Source organism: Bufo gargarizans, chromosome 4 (genome assembly GCF_014858855.1).
Source record: "Bufo gargarizans isolate SCDJY-AF-19 chromosome 4, ASM1485885v1, whole genome shotgun sequence".
Taxonomy (NCBI): Eukaryota; Metazoa; Chordata; class Amphibia; order Anura; family Bufonidae; genus Bufo; species Bufo gargarizans.
This window is the reverse complement of record NC_058083.1, coordinates 37446244-37464630: the sequence shown is the minus strand read 5'-3', so window position 1 is coordinate 37464630 and position 18387 is coordinate 37446244. Positions and strand designations below refer to the sequence as shown.

Genomic DNA, 18387 nt, shown 5'->3' with positions numbered 1-18387 from the left:
GGAGACCTGCCCTGTAAATTGCAGAAAGGAAGAAAGATAAAGAGAAGATAGATAAGATTATATTATATCCTAGGAAGTGGCCAGTGAGCACAGATAGAGGACTCTAATACCAGCAAATGGAAGTATATTAGTGCAATCAGAACATTGAAGCCTGAAGTACAACAACTGAGCATGTTACCTTGAATTACAGCACAACTGAGATCAGAAGTGTATCGGAATACCTCCATGATAACTGCACCTGTACATCTACCTCAAGGCAAATGATTCTCAGTGAATGTTCCAATTATTTATTTAAACAGAGTCCTCTTTATTTTCACACCTCATTTTCACCCAAGGGTGCTGTCATCACGAACCTCAGGGGCCCTGGCTTCCCTGCACCTAAAACCCCATACCATCAAGGGCATCTCAACCAACATCCGTTAAGAATCCGGTGCCTTCCTTCCCATCACTAAATGCCAGCCCAGGGAGCTGCAGAAACTCAAGTACCAACTACTACACCCATCAGGTCACCACACTCACACATTGCCCCTGTGGTCCCTGTGTCTGAACCTACCTATTTGAAAAGAGGAATGGACACACTCCTTTGCTTTTGCATTTGACCCACTAGACTCCCTCTTTGGCTATGCCAGCTTGGACGTCTCCAACATCAAGCTGAGCATTGTTTCTTACCTTTGGTATAAAATACCCTCGTAATATGACATCTTCAGAAGTTGCATGTGGGAGATTCCCTGGCACAACATCACCAAAGCGTTGAATTTCATGAATGACGGCGTCTGTATACGGCATTTGTTTCCTATGCTCCATTTGCGGATGAGCTGATCCAATCACCCTTTCAATTTCATTTTGTACTTTTTCTGCCAGGAAAGGGATAAAATCTAACTTATTATTTATGTTTATAAATATGAAGTCACCAGTTAATCAATCCAGACAAATGTTTCAAAATAGGACAACTGCTGTGATAGAGGGAGGAGGAGCACCATTGAGAAATGCCTCCAGGAAGTACCGTGAACAAAAAGTATCACAAATTAAATTAAAATGATGATGCAATGCAAAATACTCCATGTACTAGTAACCTGTATAATATTTTGGCCAAATCTTCTTTTAAGTCCCTTTAGGTCACAGCCATTTTTCATCTTCCCGTCCAGACTATTTTTTTTCAAATATGACATGTGTCACTTTATGTGGTAATAACTTTGAAACGCTTTTATTTATCCAAGCCATTCTGAGAATGCTTTTTTCACGGTACATTGTACTTCATGACAGTAAATTTGAGTAGATATATATCACCTTTATGTACAAAAATAATCCACAATTTACCAAAAATTTGTAATACAGTCATGTGAAAAAATTAGGACACCCTTTGAAAGCATGTGGTTTTTTTGTAACATTTTTAATAAAAGGTTATTTCATCTCCGTTTCAACAATACAGAGAGATTAAAGTAATCCAACTAAACAAAGAAAACTGAAGAAAAGTCTTTTCAAGATCTTCTGTAAATGTCATTCTACAAAAATGCCTATTCTAACTGAGGAAAAAGATAGGACACCCTCACATGTATTCCCTCTTAAATTGGCTCAGATCTCACACAGGTATATCACACCAGGTGCACATAATTAGTAGATCGTTACTCTGCATGTTGAATGAGGCTTGCCCTATTTAAACCTCAGACATTTAGTTTGGTGTGCTCCTGACTGTTGAAGTGAGAGTGAGCACCATGGTGAGAGCAAAAGAGCTGTCAGAGGACTTCATAAAAAAGATTGTAGCAGCCTATGAGTCTGGGAAGGGATTTAAAAAGATCTCAAAAGATTTTGAAATCAGCCATTCCACTGTCCGGAAGATAGTCTACAAGTGGAGGGCTTTCAAAACAACTGCCAACATGCCCAGGACTGGTCGCCCCAGCAAGTTCACCCCAAGAGCAGACCGCAAGATGCTAAAAGCGGTCTCCAAAAACCCTAAAGTGTCATCTCGAGAACTACAGCAGGCTCTGGCTACTGTTGATGTAGAAGTACATGCCTCTACAATCAGAAAGAGACTGTACAAGTTTAACTTGCATGGGAGGTGTGCAAGGAGGAAACCTTTGCTTTCCAAGAGAAACATCGAGGCCAGACTGACATTTGCCAGAGATAAAGTTGACAAAGACCAGGACTTCTGGAATAATGTTCTTTGGACAGATGAGTCCAAAATTGAATTATTTGGACACAACAGCAGAGGACATGTTTGGCGTAAACCAAACACAGCATTCCAAGAAAAGAACCTCATACCAACTGTGAAGCATGGAGGTGGAAGTGTCATGGTTTGGGGCTGCTTTGCTGCAGCAGGACCTGGTCAGCTCACCATCATAGAATCCACGATGAATTCTACTGTGTATCAGAAGGTGCTTGAAGAACATGTGAGACCATCAGTTAGAAAATTAAAGCTGAAGCGGAACTGGACCATGCAACATGACAATGACCCAAAACATACTAGTAAATCAACCAAAGATTGGCTGAAAAAGAAGAAATGGAGAGTCCTGGAATGGCCAAGTCAAAGTCCAGATTTGAATCCCATTGAGATGCTGTGGGGTGACTTGAAAAGGGCTGTACGTGCAAGAAACCCCTCAAACATCTCACAGCTGAAAAAGTTCTGCATTGAGGAGTGGGGTAAAATTTCCTCAGACCGATGTCGAAGACTGGTAGATGGCTACAAGAACCGTCTCACTGCAGTTATTTCAGCCAAAGGAGGTAACACTCGCTATTAGGGGCAAGGGTGTCCTATCTTTTTCCTCAGTTAGAATAGGCATTTTTGTAGAATGACATTTACAGAAGATCTTGAAAAGACTTTTCTTCAGTTTTCTTTGTTTAGTCGGATTACTTTAATCTCTCTGTATTGTTGAAACGGAGATGAAATAACCTTTTATTAAAAATGTTACAAAAAACCACATGCTTTCAAAGGGTGTCCTAATTTTTTCACATGACTGTAAATAGCAATTTTCAAAATTTCTATTTCTCTGCTTTTAAGGCAGATAGTGATACCTCATAAAATAGTTACCGTATAACTTGACATTTTTTATATGCCTACTTTATGTTGACATCATTTTGTAAATGCCATTTTAGTGTTTTTGGATGTTAGAAGGTTTAGAATTTTAGAAGCAATTCTAATTCTTAACATCTTAACCCTTTAGGTGTTCCACAAGAATTAATGGAAAATGGAGGGGAAATTTCAAAAATGTAACTTTTTTGGGCAGATTTTCCATTTTCATCCATTTTTCCTGGAATACATCAAGGGTTAACAGCCAAACAAAACTCAATATCTATTACCCTGATTCTGCAGACTACAGAAACACCCCAAATGTGGTTGCAAACTGCTGTATGGACACACAGCAGGGCGCAAAAGGAAAGAAGCGCCATATAGTTTTTGGAGAACAGATTTTGCTGGACTGGTTTTTAGACACCTTGTCCAGCCCCCCTGATGCACTCCTACTATAGAAACTCCCAAATAGTGACCCCATTTTGGAAACTACAGGATAAGGTGACAGTTTTTTAATACTATTTTGGAGTTCATATTATTTTTGATTGCTCTATATTAAGCTTTTTGTGACGCAAGATAACAAAAAAATGGCAAAAAAATGGCTGTTCCAGCACAGGTTTTATTTTTTCTTATTTACAGTGTTCATTTGATAGGTTAGATTGTGTGCTATTTTTTTAGAGCATGTGGTTACAGACACAACGGTTTCAAATATGTCTACTTTTATTTATTTTTGTTTCAGTTTTACATAAAAAAGCATTTTTTTAAAAATCACGTTTTTGTGTCTCCATGTTCTGAAAGCCATAATTGTTTCATTTTTCTGCCTATCGTCTTGTGTAGGGGCTTGTTTTTTGCGGGAAGAGTTGATGTTTTTATTAGTACCATTTTTTTGTACATATGATTTCTTGATAATTCTATATTACACTTTATGGGGCAAGGTGTCCAAATAATTGACACAGGTTTTTATAGAGCAGGTTTTTACTGATGCAGCAATACATCTACTATTTTAAAATATATTTCATTTTTACACATTAAAGCATTTTTGAAAGAAACGATCTGAAAGTCATTTTTTCTTTTTTGTGCGATTGTCTTATGTAGGGGCTCTTTTTTTGCAGGATGAGTCGATGTTGATTGGTACTATTTTGCGGTACATATAGCTTTTTGATCGCTTGGCATTACACTTTTTGTGTAAGGGGACAAAAAAAATGGCTTTTTTGGCACAGTATTTATTTTTTACCGCGTTCACCTGATGGGATGGATTATGTGATATTTTTTATAGAGTCGGTCGTTGTGTTTGCGATGATACTCAATATTTTTCCTTTTTCCTTTTTATTTCTATTTTTCTTTGCTAATTTTTATGTGTTTATTAGAGTTGAGCGAACACCTGGATGTTCGGGTTCGAGAAGTTCGGCCGAACATCCCGGAAATGTTCGGGTTCGGGATCCGAACCCGATCCGAACTTCGTCCCGAACCCGAACCCCATTGAAGTCAATGGGGACCCGAACTTTTCGGCACTAAAAAGGCTGTAAAACAGCCCAGGAAAGAGCTAGAGGGCTGCAAAAGGCAGCAACATGTAGGTAAATCCCCTGCAAACAAATGTGGATAGGGAAATGAATTAAAATAAAAATTAAATAAATAAAAATTAACCAAAATCAATTGGAGAGAGGTTCCATAGCAGAGAATCTGGCTTCCCGTCACCCACCACTGGAACAGTCCATTCTCAGATATTTAGGCCCCGGCACCCAGGCAGAGGAGAGAGGTCCCGTAACAGAGAATCTGTCTTCATGTCAGCAGAGAATTAGTCTGCATGTCATAGCAGAGAATGAGGCTTCACGTCAGCCACCACTGCAACAGTCCATTGGCATATATTTAGGCCCAGCACCCAGGCAGAGGAGGGAGGTCCCGTAACAGAGAATCTGTCTTCATGTCAGCAGAGAATTAGTCTGCATGTCATAGCAGAGAATGAGGCTTCACGTCAGCCACCACTGCAACAGTCCATTGGCATATATTTAGGCCCAGCACACACACAGGCAGAGGAGAGAGGTCCCGTAACAGAGAATCTGGCTTCATGTCAGCAGAGAATCAGTCTGCATGTCATAGCAGAGAATGAGGCTTCACGTCAGCCACCACTGCAACAGTCCATTGGCATATATTTAGGCCCAGCACACACACAGGCAGAGGAGAGAGGTCCCGTAACAGAGAATCTGGCTTCATGTCAGCAGAGAATCAGTCTGCATGTCATAGCAGAGAATGAGGCTTCACGTCAGCCACCACTGCAACAGTCCATTGGCATATATTTAGGCCCAGCACCCAGGCAGAGGAGGGAGGTCCCGTAACAGAGAATCTGTCTTCATGTCAGCAGAGAATTAGTCTGCATGTCATAGCAGAGAATGAGGCTTCACGTCAGCCACCACTGCAACAGTCCATTGGCATATATTTAGGCCCAGCACACACACAGGCAGAGGAGAGAGGTCCCGTAACAGAGAATCTGGCTTCATGTCAGCAGAGAATCAGTCTGCATGTCATAGCAGAGAATGAGGCTTCACGTCAGCCACCACTGCAACAGTCCATTGGCATATATTTAGGCCCAGCACACACACAGGCAGAGGAGAGAGGTCCCGTAACAGAGAATCTGGCTTCATGTCAGCAGAGAATCAGTCTGCATGTCATAGCAGAGAATGAGGCTTCACGTCAGCCACCACTGCAACAGTCCATTGGCATATATTTAGGCCCAGCACCCAGGCAGAGGAGGGAGGTCCCGTAACAGAGAATCTGTCTTCATGTCAGCAGAGAATTAGTCTGCATGTCATAGCAGAGAATGAGGCTTCACGTCAGCCACCACTGCAACAGTCCATTGGCATATATTTAGGCCCAGCACCCAGGCAGAGGAGGGAGGTCCCGTAACAGAGAATCTGTCTTCATGTCAGCAGAGAATTAGTCTGCATGTCATAGCAGAGAATGAGGCTTCACGTCAGCCACCACTGGAACAGTCCATTCTCAGATATTTAGGCCCCGGCACCCAGGCAGAGGAGAGAGGTCCCGTAACAGAGAATCTGTCTTCATGTCAGCAGAGAATTAGTCTGCATGTCATAGCAGAGAATGAGGCTTCACGTCAGCCACCACTGCAACAGTCCATTGGCATATATTTAGGCCCAGCACCCAGGCAGAGGAGAGAGGTCCCGTAACAGACAATCTGGCTTCATGTCAGCAGAGAATCAGTCTGCATGTCATAGCAGAGAATCAGGCTTCACGTCACCCACCACTGCAACAGTCCATTGTCATAAATTTAGGCCCAGCACTAGTGTTGAGCGGCATGTCCCATATTCGAATTCGCGAAATTTTGTGAATATTCGAAAGAATATTCGTAAAATATTCGCGATTATTCAAATTCGTTATTATTTCGCATATGCGATAATTCGAATTATCGCATAATACATATGCTATGCAAAATTCACATGTGCGCTAATGAAATCGCCTTACGAAGATTCGCAACTCAATTCAATCACTAATGTATGAATGCAATGCCCTTTGCCTCTGTTCTGGGACAAGTGTAGATATTCGCATGTGCGCTAATAAAATCGCCTTACGAAGATTCGCACCTCAATCACTTTCTAGGGAATGTGAGACTTTTGGGAATCAATCGAGATACAGTGGGGGGTGATGACAGTAGTTGACAGAGTACAGATCAATGTAATCTGTAAGGTGGAAAGTAAAATAAAAAATACGAATATTCGTAAATCGAATTTTACGAAGTTCTACGTATTCGCGAATATGGTGCTATACTATATGAATGCACAGGCCTTTGCCTCTCTGTTCTGGGGACAAGTGTAGATATTTGCATTTGCGTTAATAAAATCGCCTTACGAAGATTCGCAGCTCAATTCAATCACTAATGTTTGAATGCAAAGCCCTTTGCCTCTGTTCTGGGACAAGTGTAGATATTCGCATGTGCGCTAATAAAATCGCCTTACGAAGATTCGCAACTCAATTCACTAATGTATGAATGCAAAGCCCTTTGCCTCTGTTCTGGGACGTGCCGATATTCGCATGTGCGCTAATAAAATCGCCTTACGAAGATTCGCAGCTCAATTCAATCACTAATGTATGAATGCAAAGCCCTTTGCCTCTGTTCTGGGACAAGTGTAGATATTCGCATGTGCGCTAATAAAATCGCCTTACGAAGATTCGCAACTCAATTCACTAATGTATGAATGCAAAGCCCTTTGCCTCTGTTCTGGGACGTGCCGATATTCGCATGTGCGCTAATAAAATCGCCTTACGAAGATTCGCGCCTCAATCACTTTCTAGGCAATGTGAGTAAGATCTGAGCTGTTGGACCTTTGGGAAACAATCAATTATATGTGTACTGTAATTTTGTGGGGGGGGGGGGGGAAACAAAAAACGAATATTCGTTTTTACGAATATATAGCACTATATTCGAAATATTCGCGAAATCGCGAAGTTGCGATATTCGCGAAAAAAATTTGCTTTTCGAATATTCGCGCTCAACACTACCCAGCACCCAGGCAGAGGAGAGAGGTCCCGTAACAGAGAATCTGGCTTCATGTCAGCAGAGAATCAGTCTTCATATCATAGCAGAGAATCAGGCTTCACGTCACCCACCACTGTAAGAGTCAATTTTCATAAATTTAGGCCCAGAACCCAGGCAGAGGAGAAAGGTCCCGTAACAGACAATCTGGCTTCATGTCAGCAGAGAATCAGTCTTCATATCATAGCAGAGAATCAGGCTTCACGTCACCCACCACTGCAACAGTCAATTGTCATAAATTTAGGCCCAGCACCCAGGCAGAGGAGAGAGCTCCCGTAACAGAGGATCTGGCTTCATGTCAGCAGAGAATCAGTCTGCATGTCATAGCAGAGAATGAGGCTTCACGTCACCCACCACTGCAACAGTCCATTGGCATATATTTAGGCCTAGCACACAGGCAGAGCAGAGAGGTCCCGTAACAGACAATCTGGCTTCATGTCAGCAGAGAATCAGTCTGCATGTCATAGCAGAGAATGAGGCTTCACGTCACCCACCACTGCAACAGTCCATTGGCATATATTTAGGCCTAGCACACAGGCAGAGCAGAGAGGTCCCGTAACAGACAATCTGGCTTCATGTCAGCAGAGAATCAGTCTGCATGTCATAGCAGAGAATGAGGCTTCACGTCACCCACCACTGCAACAGTCCATTGGCATATATTTAGGCCTAGCACACAGGCAGAGCAGAGAGGTCCCGTAACAGACAATCTGGCTTCATGACAGCAGAGAATTAGTCTGCATGTCATAGCAGAGAATGAGGCTTCACGTCAGCCACCACTGCAACAGTCCATTGGCATATATTTAGGCCCAGCACCCAGGCAGAGGAGAGAGGTCCCGTAACAGACAATCTGGCTTCATGTCAGCAGAGAATTAGTCTGCATGTCATAGCAGAGAATCAGGCTTCACGTCAGCCACCACTGCAACAGTCCATTGTCATAAATTTAGGCCCAGCACCCAGGCAGAGGAGAGAGGTCCCGTAACAGACAATCTGGCTTCATGTCAGCAGAGAATTAGTCTGCATGTCATAGCAGAGAATGAGGCTTCACGTCAGCCACCACTGCAACAGTCCATTGGCATATATTTAGGCCTAGCACACAGGCAGAGCAGAGAGGTCCCGTAACAGACAATCTGGCTTCATGACAGCAGAGAATCAGTCTGCATGTCATAGCAGAGAATCAGGCTTCACGTCAGCCACCACTGCAACAGTCCATTGTCATAAATTTAGGCCCAGAACCCAGGCAGAGGAGAAAGGTCCCGTAACAGACAATCTGGCTTCATGTCAGCAGAGAATCAGTCTTCATATCATAGCAGAGAATCAGGCTTCACGTCACCCACCACTGCAACAGTCAATTTTCATAAATTTAGGCCCAGAACCCAGGCAGAGGAGAAAGGTCCCGTAACAGACAATCTGGCTTCATGTCAGCAGAGAATCAGTCTTCATATCATAGCAGAGAATCAGGCTTCACGTCACCCACCACTGCAACAGTCAATTGTCATAAATTTAGGCCCAGCACCCAGGCAGAGGAGAGAGCTCCCGTAACAGAGGATCTGGCTTCATGTCAGCAGAGAATCAGTCTGCATGTCATAGCAGAGAATGAGGCTTCACGTCACCCACCACTGCAACAGTCCATTGGCATATATTTAGGCCTAGCACACAGGCAGAGGAGAGGTTCATTCAACTTTGGGTAGCCTCGCAATATAATGGTAAAATGAAAATAAAAATAGGATTGAATGAGGAAGTGCCCTGGAGTCCAATAATATATGGTTATGGGGAGGTAGTTAATGTCTAATCTGGACAAGGGACGGACAGGTCCTGTGGGATCCATGCCTGGTTCATTTTTATGAACGTCAGCTTGTCCACATTGGCTGTAGACAGGCGGCTGCGTTTGTCTGTAATGACGCCCCCTGCCGTGCTGAATACACGTTCAGACAAAACGCTGGCTGCCGGGCAGGCCAGCACCTCCAAGGCATAAAAGGCTAGCTCTGGCCACGTGGACAATTTAGAGACCCAGAAGTTGAATGGGGCCGAACCATCAGTCAGTACGTGGAGGGGTGTGCACACGTACTGTTCCACCATGTTAGTGAAATGTTGCCTCCTGCTAACACGTTGCGTATCAGGTGGTGGTGCAGTTAGCTGTGGCGTGTTGACAAAAGTTTTCCACATCTCTGCCATGCTAACCCTGCCCTCAGAGGAGCTGGCCGTGACACAGCTGCCTTGGCGACCTCTTGCTCCTCCTCTGCCTTGGCCTTGGGCTTCCACTTGTTCCCCTGTGACATTTGGGAATGCTCTCAGTAGCGTGTCTACCAACGTGCGCTTGTACTCGCGCATCTTCCTATCACGCTCCAGTGCAGGAAGTAAGGTGGGCACATTGTCTTTGTAGCGTGGATCCAGCAGGGTGGCAACCCAGTAGTCCGCACAGGTTAAAATGTGGGCAACTCTGCTGTCGTTGCGCAGGCACTGCAGCATGTAGTCGCTCATGTGTGCCAGGCTGCCCAGGGATAAGGACAAGCTGTCCTCTGTGGGAGGCGTATCGTCATCGTCCTGCCTTTCCCCCCAGCCACGCACCAGTGATGGACCCGAGCTGCGTTGGGTGCCACCCCGCTGTGACCATGCTTCATCCTCATCCTCCTCCACCTCCTCCTCATCCTCGTCCTCCTCGTCCTCCAGTAGTGGGCCCTGGCTGGCCACATTTGTACCTGGCCTCTGCTGTTGCCAAAAACCTCCCTCTGAGTCACTTCGAAGAGACTGGCCTGAAAGTGCTAAAAATGACCCCTCTTCCTCCTCCTCCTCCTCCTCCTCCTGGGCCACCTCCTCTTCCATCATCGCCCTAAGTGTTTTCTCAAGGAGACATAGAAGTGGTATTGTAACGCTGATAACGGTGTCATCGCCACTGGCCATGTTGGTGGAGTACTCGAAACAGCGCAACAGGGCACACAGGTCTCGCATGGAGGCCCAGTCATTGGTGGTGAAGTGGTGCTGTTCTGTAGTGCGACTGACCCGTGCGTGCTGCAGCTGAAACTCCACTATGGCCTGCTGCTGCTCGCACAGTCTGTCCAGCATGTGCAAGGTGGAGTTCCACCTGGTGGGCACGTCGCATATGAGGCGGTGAGCGGGAAGGCCGAAGTTACGCTGTAGCGCAGACAGGCGAGCAGCAGCAGGATGTGAACGCCGGAAGCGCGAACAGACGGCCCGCACTTTATGCAGCAGCTCTGACATGTCGGGGTAGTTGTGAATGAACTTCTGCACCACCAAATTCAGCACATGCGCCAAGCAAGGGATGTGCGTCAAATTGGCTAGTCCCAGAGCTGCAACGAGATTTCGCCCATTATCACACACCACCAGGCCGGGCTTGAGGCTCACCGGCAGCAACCACTCGTCGGTCTGTTGTTCTATACCCCGCCACAACTCCTGTGCGGTGTGGGGCCTGTCCCCCAAACATATGAGTTTCAGAATGGCCTGCTGACGTTTACCCCGGGCTGTGCTGAAGTTGGTGGTGAAGGTGTGTGGCTGACTGGATGAGCAGGTGGAAGAAGAGGAGGAGGAAGCCGAGAAGGAGGAGGTGGCAACAGGAGGCAAAGAATGTTGCCCTGCGATCCTTGGCGGCGGAAGGACGTGCGCCAAACAGCTCTCCGCCTGGGGCCCAGCTGCCACTACATTTACCCAGTGTGCAGTTAGGGAGATATAGCGTCCCTGGCCGTGCTTACTGGTCCACGTATCTGTGGTTAGGTGGACCTTGCTACAGATGGCGTTGCGCAGTGCACACTTGATTTTATCGGATACTTGGTTGTGCAGGGAAGGCACGGCTCTCTTGGAGAAGTAGTGCCGGCTGGGAACAACATACTGTGGGACAGCAAGCGACATGAGCTGTTTGAAGCTGTCTGTGTCCACCAGCCTAAATGACAGCATTTCATAGGCCAGTAGTTTAGAAATGCTGGCATTCAGGGCCAGGGATCGAGGGTGGCTAGGTGGGAATTTACGCTTTCTATCAAATGTTTGTGAGATGGAGAGCTGAACGCTGGCGTGTGACATGGTTGAGACGCTTGGTGACGGAGGTGGTGGTGGTGGTGGTGTTGGTGGTACATCCCCTGTTTGCTGGGCGGCAGGTGCCAACGTTCCTCCAGAGGCGGAGGAAGAGGCCGAGGCGGCAGCAGCAGAATAGGCCGAGGCGGCAGCAGCAGAAGAGGTAGCAGGGGGAGCCTGAGTGACTTCCTTGGTTTTAAGGTGTTTACTCCACTGCAGTTCATGCTTTGCATGCAGGTGCCTGGTCATGCAGGTTGTGCTCAGGTTCAGAACGTTAATGCCTCGCTTCAGGCTCTGATGGCACAGCGTGCAAACCACTCGGGTCTTGTCGTCAGCACATTGTTTGAAGAAGTGCCATGCCAGGGAACTCCTTGAAGCTGCCTTTGGGGTGCTCGGTCCCAGATGGCGGCGGTCAGTAGCAGGCGGAGTCTCTTGGCGGCGGGTGTTCTGCTTTTGCCCACTGCTCCCTCTTTTGCTACGCTGTTGGCTCGGTCTCACCACTGCCTCTTCCTCCGAACTGTGAAAGTCAGTGGCACGACCTTCATTCCATGTGGGGTCTAGGACCTCATCGTCCCCTGCATCGTCTTCCACCCAGTCTTGATCCCTGACCTCCTGTTCAGTCTGCACACTGCAGAAAGACGCAGCAGTTGGCACCTGTGTTTCGTCATCATCAGAGACATGCTGAGGTGGTATTCCCATGTCCTCATCATCAGGAAACATAAGTGGTTGTGCGTCAGTGCATTCTATGTCTTTCACCGCTGGGGAAGGGCTAGGTGGATGCCCTTGGGAAACCCTGCCAGCGGAGTCTTCAAACAGCATAAGAGACTGCTGCATAACTTGAGGCTGAGACAGTTTCCCTGGTATGCATGGGGGTGATGTGACAGACTGATGGGGTTGGTTTTCAGGCGCCATCTGTGCGCTTTCTGCAGAAGACTGGGTGGGAGATAATGTGAACGTGCTGGATCCACTGTCGGCCACCCAATTGACTAATGCCTGTACCTGCTCAGGCCTTACCATCCTTAGAACGGCATTGGGCCCCACCATATATCGCTGTAAATTCTGGCGGCTACTGGGACCTGAGGTAGTTGGTACACTAGGACGTGTGGATGTGGCAGAACGGCCACGTCCTCTCCCAGCACCAGAGGGTCCACTAACACCACCACGACCATGTCCACGTCCGCGTCCCTTACTAGATGTTTTTCTCATTGTTATGGTTCACCACAACAACAAATATATTATTTGGCCCAATGTATTGTATTCAAATTCAGCGGGATATAAATTTGAGGCCTAGTATTTAGGCGCTGGGTGACCGGTATGGATTTAGTGACAGAATTAGACTTGGAAATGCACAGAAGCGTGTGTGTGTGAAGTTATTCTGAATGACCCAATGTGCACCTTGAATATTATATACCCTTTTAGGGATAGAATTCAAATAGCTCTGATATAGCAGAAACCACTAAATTATGAAATTGCTAAATTGGGAATTGTACTTCAACCCAGAACAAAAAATGTGCTTTGACGGACACTAAATATCTTGCCCAGCAACAACAGTACAGCGGTGGGTAACGAGAGATTTAGAGGGAATTAAATTTGAGGCCTAGTATTTAGGCGCTGGGTCACCGGTATGGATTTAGTGACAGAATTAGACTTGGAAATACACAGTAGCGGGTGTGTGTGAAGTTATTCTGAATGACCCTATGTGCACCTTCAATATTATATACCCTTTTAGGGATAGATTTCAAATAGCTCTGATATAGCAGAAACCACTAAATTATGAAATTGCTAAATTGGGAATTGTACTTCAACCCAGAACAAAAAATGTGCTTTGACAGACACTAAATATCTTGCCCAGCAACAACAGTACAGCGGTGGGTAACGAGAGATTTAGAGGGAATTAAATTTGAGGCCTAGTATTTAGGCGCTGGGTCACCGGTATGGATTTAGTGACAGAATTAGACTTGGAAATACACAGTAGCGGGTGTGTGTGAAGTTACTCTGAATGACCCTATGTGCACCTTCAATATTATATACCCTTTTTGGGATAGATTTCAAAGAGCTCTGATATAGCAGGAACCACTAAATTATGAAATTGCTAAATTGGGAATTGTATTTCAACCCAGAACAAGAAATGTGCTTGAACGGACACTAAATAACTCGCCCAGCTACAGCACTAGGGACAGATTTAGCTGGATATAAATTTGAGGCCTAGTATTTAGGCGCTGGGTGACAGGTATGGGTTTAGTGACAGAATTAGACTTGGAAATACACAGTAGCGGGTGTGTGTGAAGTTATTCTGAATGACCCTATGTGCACCTTCAATATTATATACCCTTTTAGGGATAGATTTCAAATAGCTCTGATATAGCAGAAACCACTAAATTATGAAATTGCTAAATTGGGAATTGTACTTCAACCCAGAACAAAAAATGTGCTTTGACGGACACTAAATATCTTGCCCAGCAACAACAGTACAGCGGTGGGTAACGAGAGATTTAGAGGGAATTAAATTTGAGGCCTAGTATTTAGGCGCTGGGTCACCGGTATGGATTTAGTGACAGAATTAGACTTGGAAATACACAGTAGCGGGTGTGTGTGAAGTTATTCTGAATGACCCTATGTGCACCTTCAATATTATATACCCTTTTTGGGATAGATTTCAAATAGCTCTGATATAGCAGGAACCACTAAATTATGAAATTGCTAAATTGGGAATTGTACTTCAACCCAGAACAAAAAATGTGCTTTGACGGGCACTAAATAACTTTCCCAGCTACAACAGGACAACGGTAACGAGAGATTTAGAGGGATTTAAATTTGAGGCCTAGTATTTAGGCGCTGGGTGACAGGTATGGGTTTAGTGACAGAATTAGACTTGGAAATACACAGTAGCGGGTGTGTGTGAAGTTATTCTGAATGACCCTATGTGCACCTTCAATATTATATACCCTTTTTGGGATAGATTTCAAATAGCTCTGATATAGCAGAAACCACTAAATTATGAAATTGCTAAATTGGGAATTGTACTTCAACCCAGAACAAAAAATGTGCTTTGACGGACACTAAATATCTTGCCCAGCAACAACAGTACAGCGGTGGGTAACGAGAGATTTAGAGGGAATTAAATTTGAGGCCTAGTATTTAGGCGCTGGGTCACCGGTATGGATTTAGTGACAGAATTAGACTTGGAAATACACAGTAGCGGGTGTGTGTGAAGTTACTCTGAATGACCCTATGTGCACCTTCAATATTATATACCCTTTTTGGGATAGATTTCAAAGAGCTCTGATATAGCAGGAACCACTAAATTATGAAATTGCTAAATTGGGAATTGTATTTCAACCCAGAACAAGAAATGTGCTTGAACGGACACTAAATAACTCGCCCAGCTACAGCACTAGGGACAGATTTAGCTGGATATAAATTTGAGGCCTAGTATTTAGGCGCTGGGTGACAGGTATGGGTTTAGTGACAGAATTAGACTTGGAAATACACAGTAGCGGGTGTGTGTGAAGTTATTCTGAATGACCCTATGTGCACCTTCAATATTATATACCCTTTTAGGGATAGATTTCAAATAGCTCTGATATAGCAGAAACCACTAAATTATGAAATTGCTAAATTGGGAATTGTACTTCAACCCAGAACAAAAAATGTGCTTTGACGGACACTAAATATCTTGCCCAGCAACAACAGTACAGCGGTGGGTAACGAGAGATTTAGAGGGAATTAAATTTGAGGCCTAGTATTTAGGCGCTGGGTCACCGGTATGGATTTAGTGACAGAATTAGACTTGGAAATACACAGTAGCGGGTGTGTGTGAAGTTATTCTGAATGACCCTATGTGCACCTTCAATATTATATACCCTTTTTGGGATAGATTTCAAATAGCTCTGATATAGCAGGAACCACTAAATTATGAAATTGCTAAATTGGGAATTGTACTTCAACCCAGAACAAAAAATGTGCTTTGACGGGCACTAAATAACTTTCCCAGCTACAACAGGACAACGGTAACGAGAGATTTAGAGGGATTTAAATTTGAGGCCTAGTATTTAGGCGCTGGGTGACAGGTATGGGTTTAGTGACAGAATTAGACTTGGAAATACACAGTAGCGGGTGTGTGTGAAGTTATTCTGAATGACCCTATGTGCACCTTCAATATTATATACCCTTTTTGGGATAGATTTCAAATAGCTCTGATATAGCAGAAACCACTAAATTATGAAATTGCTAAATTGGGAATTGTACTTCAACCCAGAACAAAAAATGTGCTTTGACGGACACTAAATATCTTGCCCAGCAACAACAGTACAGCGGTGGGTAACGAGAGATTTAGAGGGAATTAAATTTGAGGCCTAGTATTTAGGCGCTGGGTCACCGGTATGGATTTAGTGACAGAATTAGACTTGGAAATACACAGTAGCGGGTGTGTGTGAAGTTACTCTGAATGACCCTATGTGCACCTTCAATATTATATACCCTTTTTGGGATAGATTTCAAAGAGCTCTGATATAGCAGGAACCACTAAATTATGAAATTGCTAAATTGGGAATTGTATTTCAACCCAGAACAAGAAATGTGCTTGAACGGACACTAAATAACTCGCCCAGCTACAGCACTAGGGACAGATTTAGCTGGATATAAATTTGAGGCCTAGTATTTAGGCGCTGGGTGACCGGTATGGATTTAGTGACAGAATTAGACTGGGATATGGCCAAAAAATGAACAGACTATTGCTGGTTAAATGCACTTGGTGTGACAGCTTCACCCTGATGTAGGCTTTAGCCAAAAAACAACCACACCATTGAGGGTTAAATGCACTTGGTGACAGGCGCAGCTTGCCCCTGATTTTGTATATGGCCAAAAAATGAACAGACTATTGCTGGTTAAATGCACTTGGTGTGACAGCTTCACCCTGATGTAGGCTTTAGCCAAAAAACAACCACACCATTGAGGGTTAAATGCACTTGGTGACAGGCGCAGCTTGCCCCTGATTTTGTATATGGCCAAAAAATGAACAGACTATTGCTGGTTAAATGCACTTGGTGTGACAGCTTCACCCTGATGTAGGCTTTAGCCAAAAAACAACCACACCATTGAGGGTTAAATGCACTTGGTGACAGGCGCAGCTTGCCCCTGATTTTGTATATGGCCAAAAAATGAACAGACTATTGCTGGTTAAATGCACTTGGTGTGACAGCTTCACCCTGATGTAGGCTTTAGCCAAAAAACAACCACACCATTGAGGGTTAAATGCACTTGGTCGCAGCTTGTGCTGGCGCACCACAAGACACAAAATGGCCGCCGATCACCCCAGAAAAATGAGACTGACAAACGGTCTGTGCAGCCTAAAAACAGTGAGCAATTGAGGATCAGCAGCTCAATGATCCACAGCTGCAGATCGATCAGTTAATCAAGTCCTTTGGAGGAGTTAATCTGCCTAATCTCGCCCTACTGTCGCAGCCGCAACCTCTCCCTACGCTAATCAGAGCAGAGTGACGGGCGGCGCTATGTGACTCCAGCTTAAATAGAGGCTGGGTCACATGGTGCTCTGGCCAATCACAGCCATGCCAATAGTAGGCATGGCTGTGATGGCCTCTTGGGGCAAGTAGTATGACGCTTGTTGATTGGCTGCTTTGCAGCCTTTCAAAAAGCGCCAAGAAAGCGTCACAAAAGCGCGAAGAAAGCGACGAACACCGAACCCGAACCCGGACTTTTACGAAAATGTCCGGGTTCGGGTCCGTGTCACGGACACCCCAAAATTCGGTACGAACCCGAACTATACAGTTCGGGTTCGCTCATCCCTAGTGTTTATTAGTCTTTTAAAAAAAACAAAAAATCATACTTTCTTTTTGTCCCACTGTGGGATTTTAACATTTGGGGGTCTGATCCTGTCTACAATGCATTAATATACATCCTGTATAGTAATGCATTGTGTATGAGCACTGGGTATACAGTTGCCTAGGAGACCCAGCCTAATAAGGCTGGATCTCATTGGCTCAGTGGGAGACAAGCCCTGATGCCTGTGTAAGGCCTCTTTCACACTTGCGTTGTTCGGATCCGGTGTGTACTCCACTTGCCGGAATTACATGCCGGATCCGGAAAAACGCAAGTGAACTGAAAGCATTTGAAGGCGGATCCGTCTTCAAAATGCTTTCAGTGTTACTATGGCAGCCAGGACGCTATTAAAGTCCTGGTTGCCATAGTAGTAGTGGGGAGCGGGGGAGCAGTATACTTACAGTCCGTGCGGCTCCCGGGGCGCTCCTGAATGACGTCAGAGCGCCCCATGCGCATGGATGACGTGCCATGCGATCACATGATCCATGCGCTTGGGGCGCCCTGACGTCACTCTGGAGCGCCCTGGGAGCCGCACGGACGGTAAGTATGCTGCTCCCCCGCTCCCCACTACACTTTACCATGGCTGCCAGGACTTTAGCGTCCCGGCAGCCATGGTAACCATTGAGAAAAAGCTAAACGTCGGATCCGGCAATGCGCCGAAACAACGTTTAGCTTAAGGCCGGATCCGGATCAATGCCTTTCAATGGGCATTAATTCCGGATCCGGTCTTGCGGCAAGTCTTCAGGATTTTTGGCCGGAGCAAAAAGCGCAGCATGCTGCGGTATTTTCTCCGGCCAAAAAACGTTCCGTTCCGGAACTGAAGACATCCTGATGCATCCTGAACGGATTTCTCTCCATTCAGAATGCATTAGGATAAAACTGATCAGGATTCTTCCGGCATAGAGCCCCGACGACGGAACTCTATGCCGGAAGAAAAGAACGCTGGTGTGAAAGAGCCCTAAGGCATTGGGCTGCCTTT

At 45.3% G+C, this 18387-nt stretch overlaps 1 protein-coding gene across 2 annotated transcripts in view; it reads right to left on the bottom strand.

The window, feature by feature from the left end:
* The window catches only part of LOC122934192 (cytochrome P450 2C5-like), an 83111-nt gene that overhangs the window by 17652 nt on the left and 47072 nt on the right, over positions 1–18387 (bottom strand). For both annotated transcript variants that reach the window (XM_044289474.1, XM_044289473.1), the window contains one exon: positions 670–854. In XM_044289474.1, coding sequence (XP_044145409.1) covers positions 670–854 — 185 coding nt within the window. The remainder of the gene's footprint in view (positions 1–669; positions 855–18387) is intronic.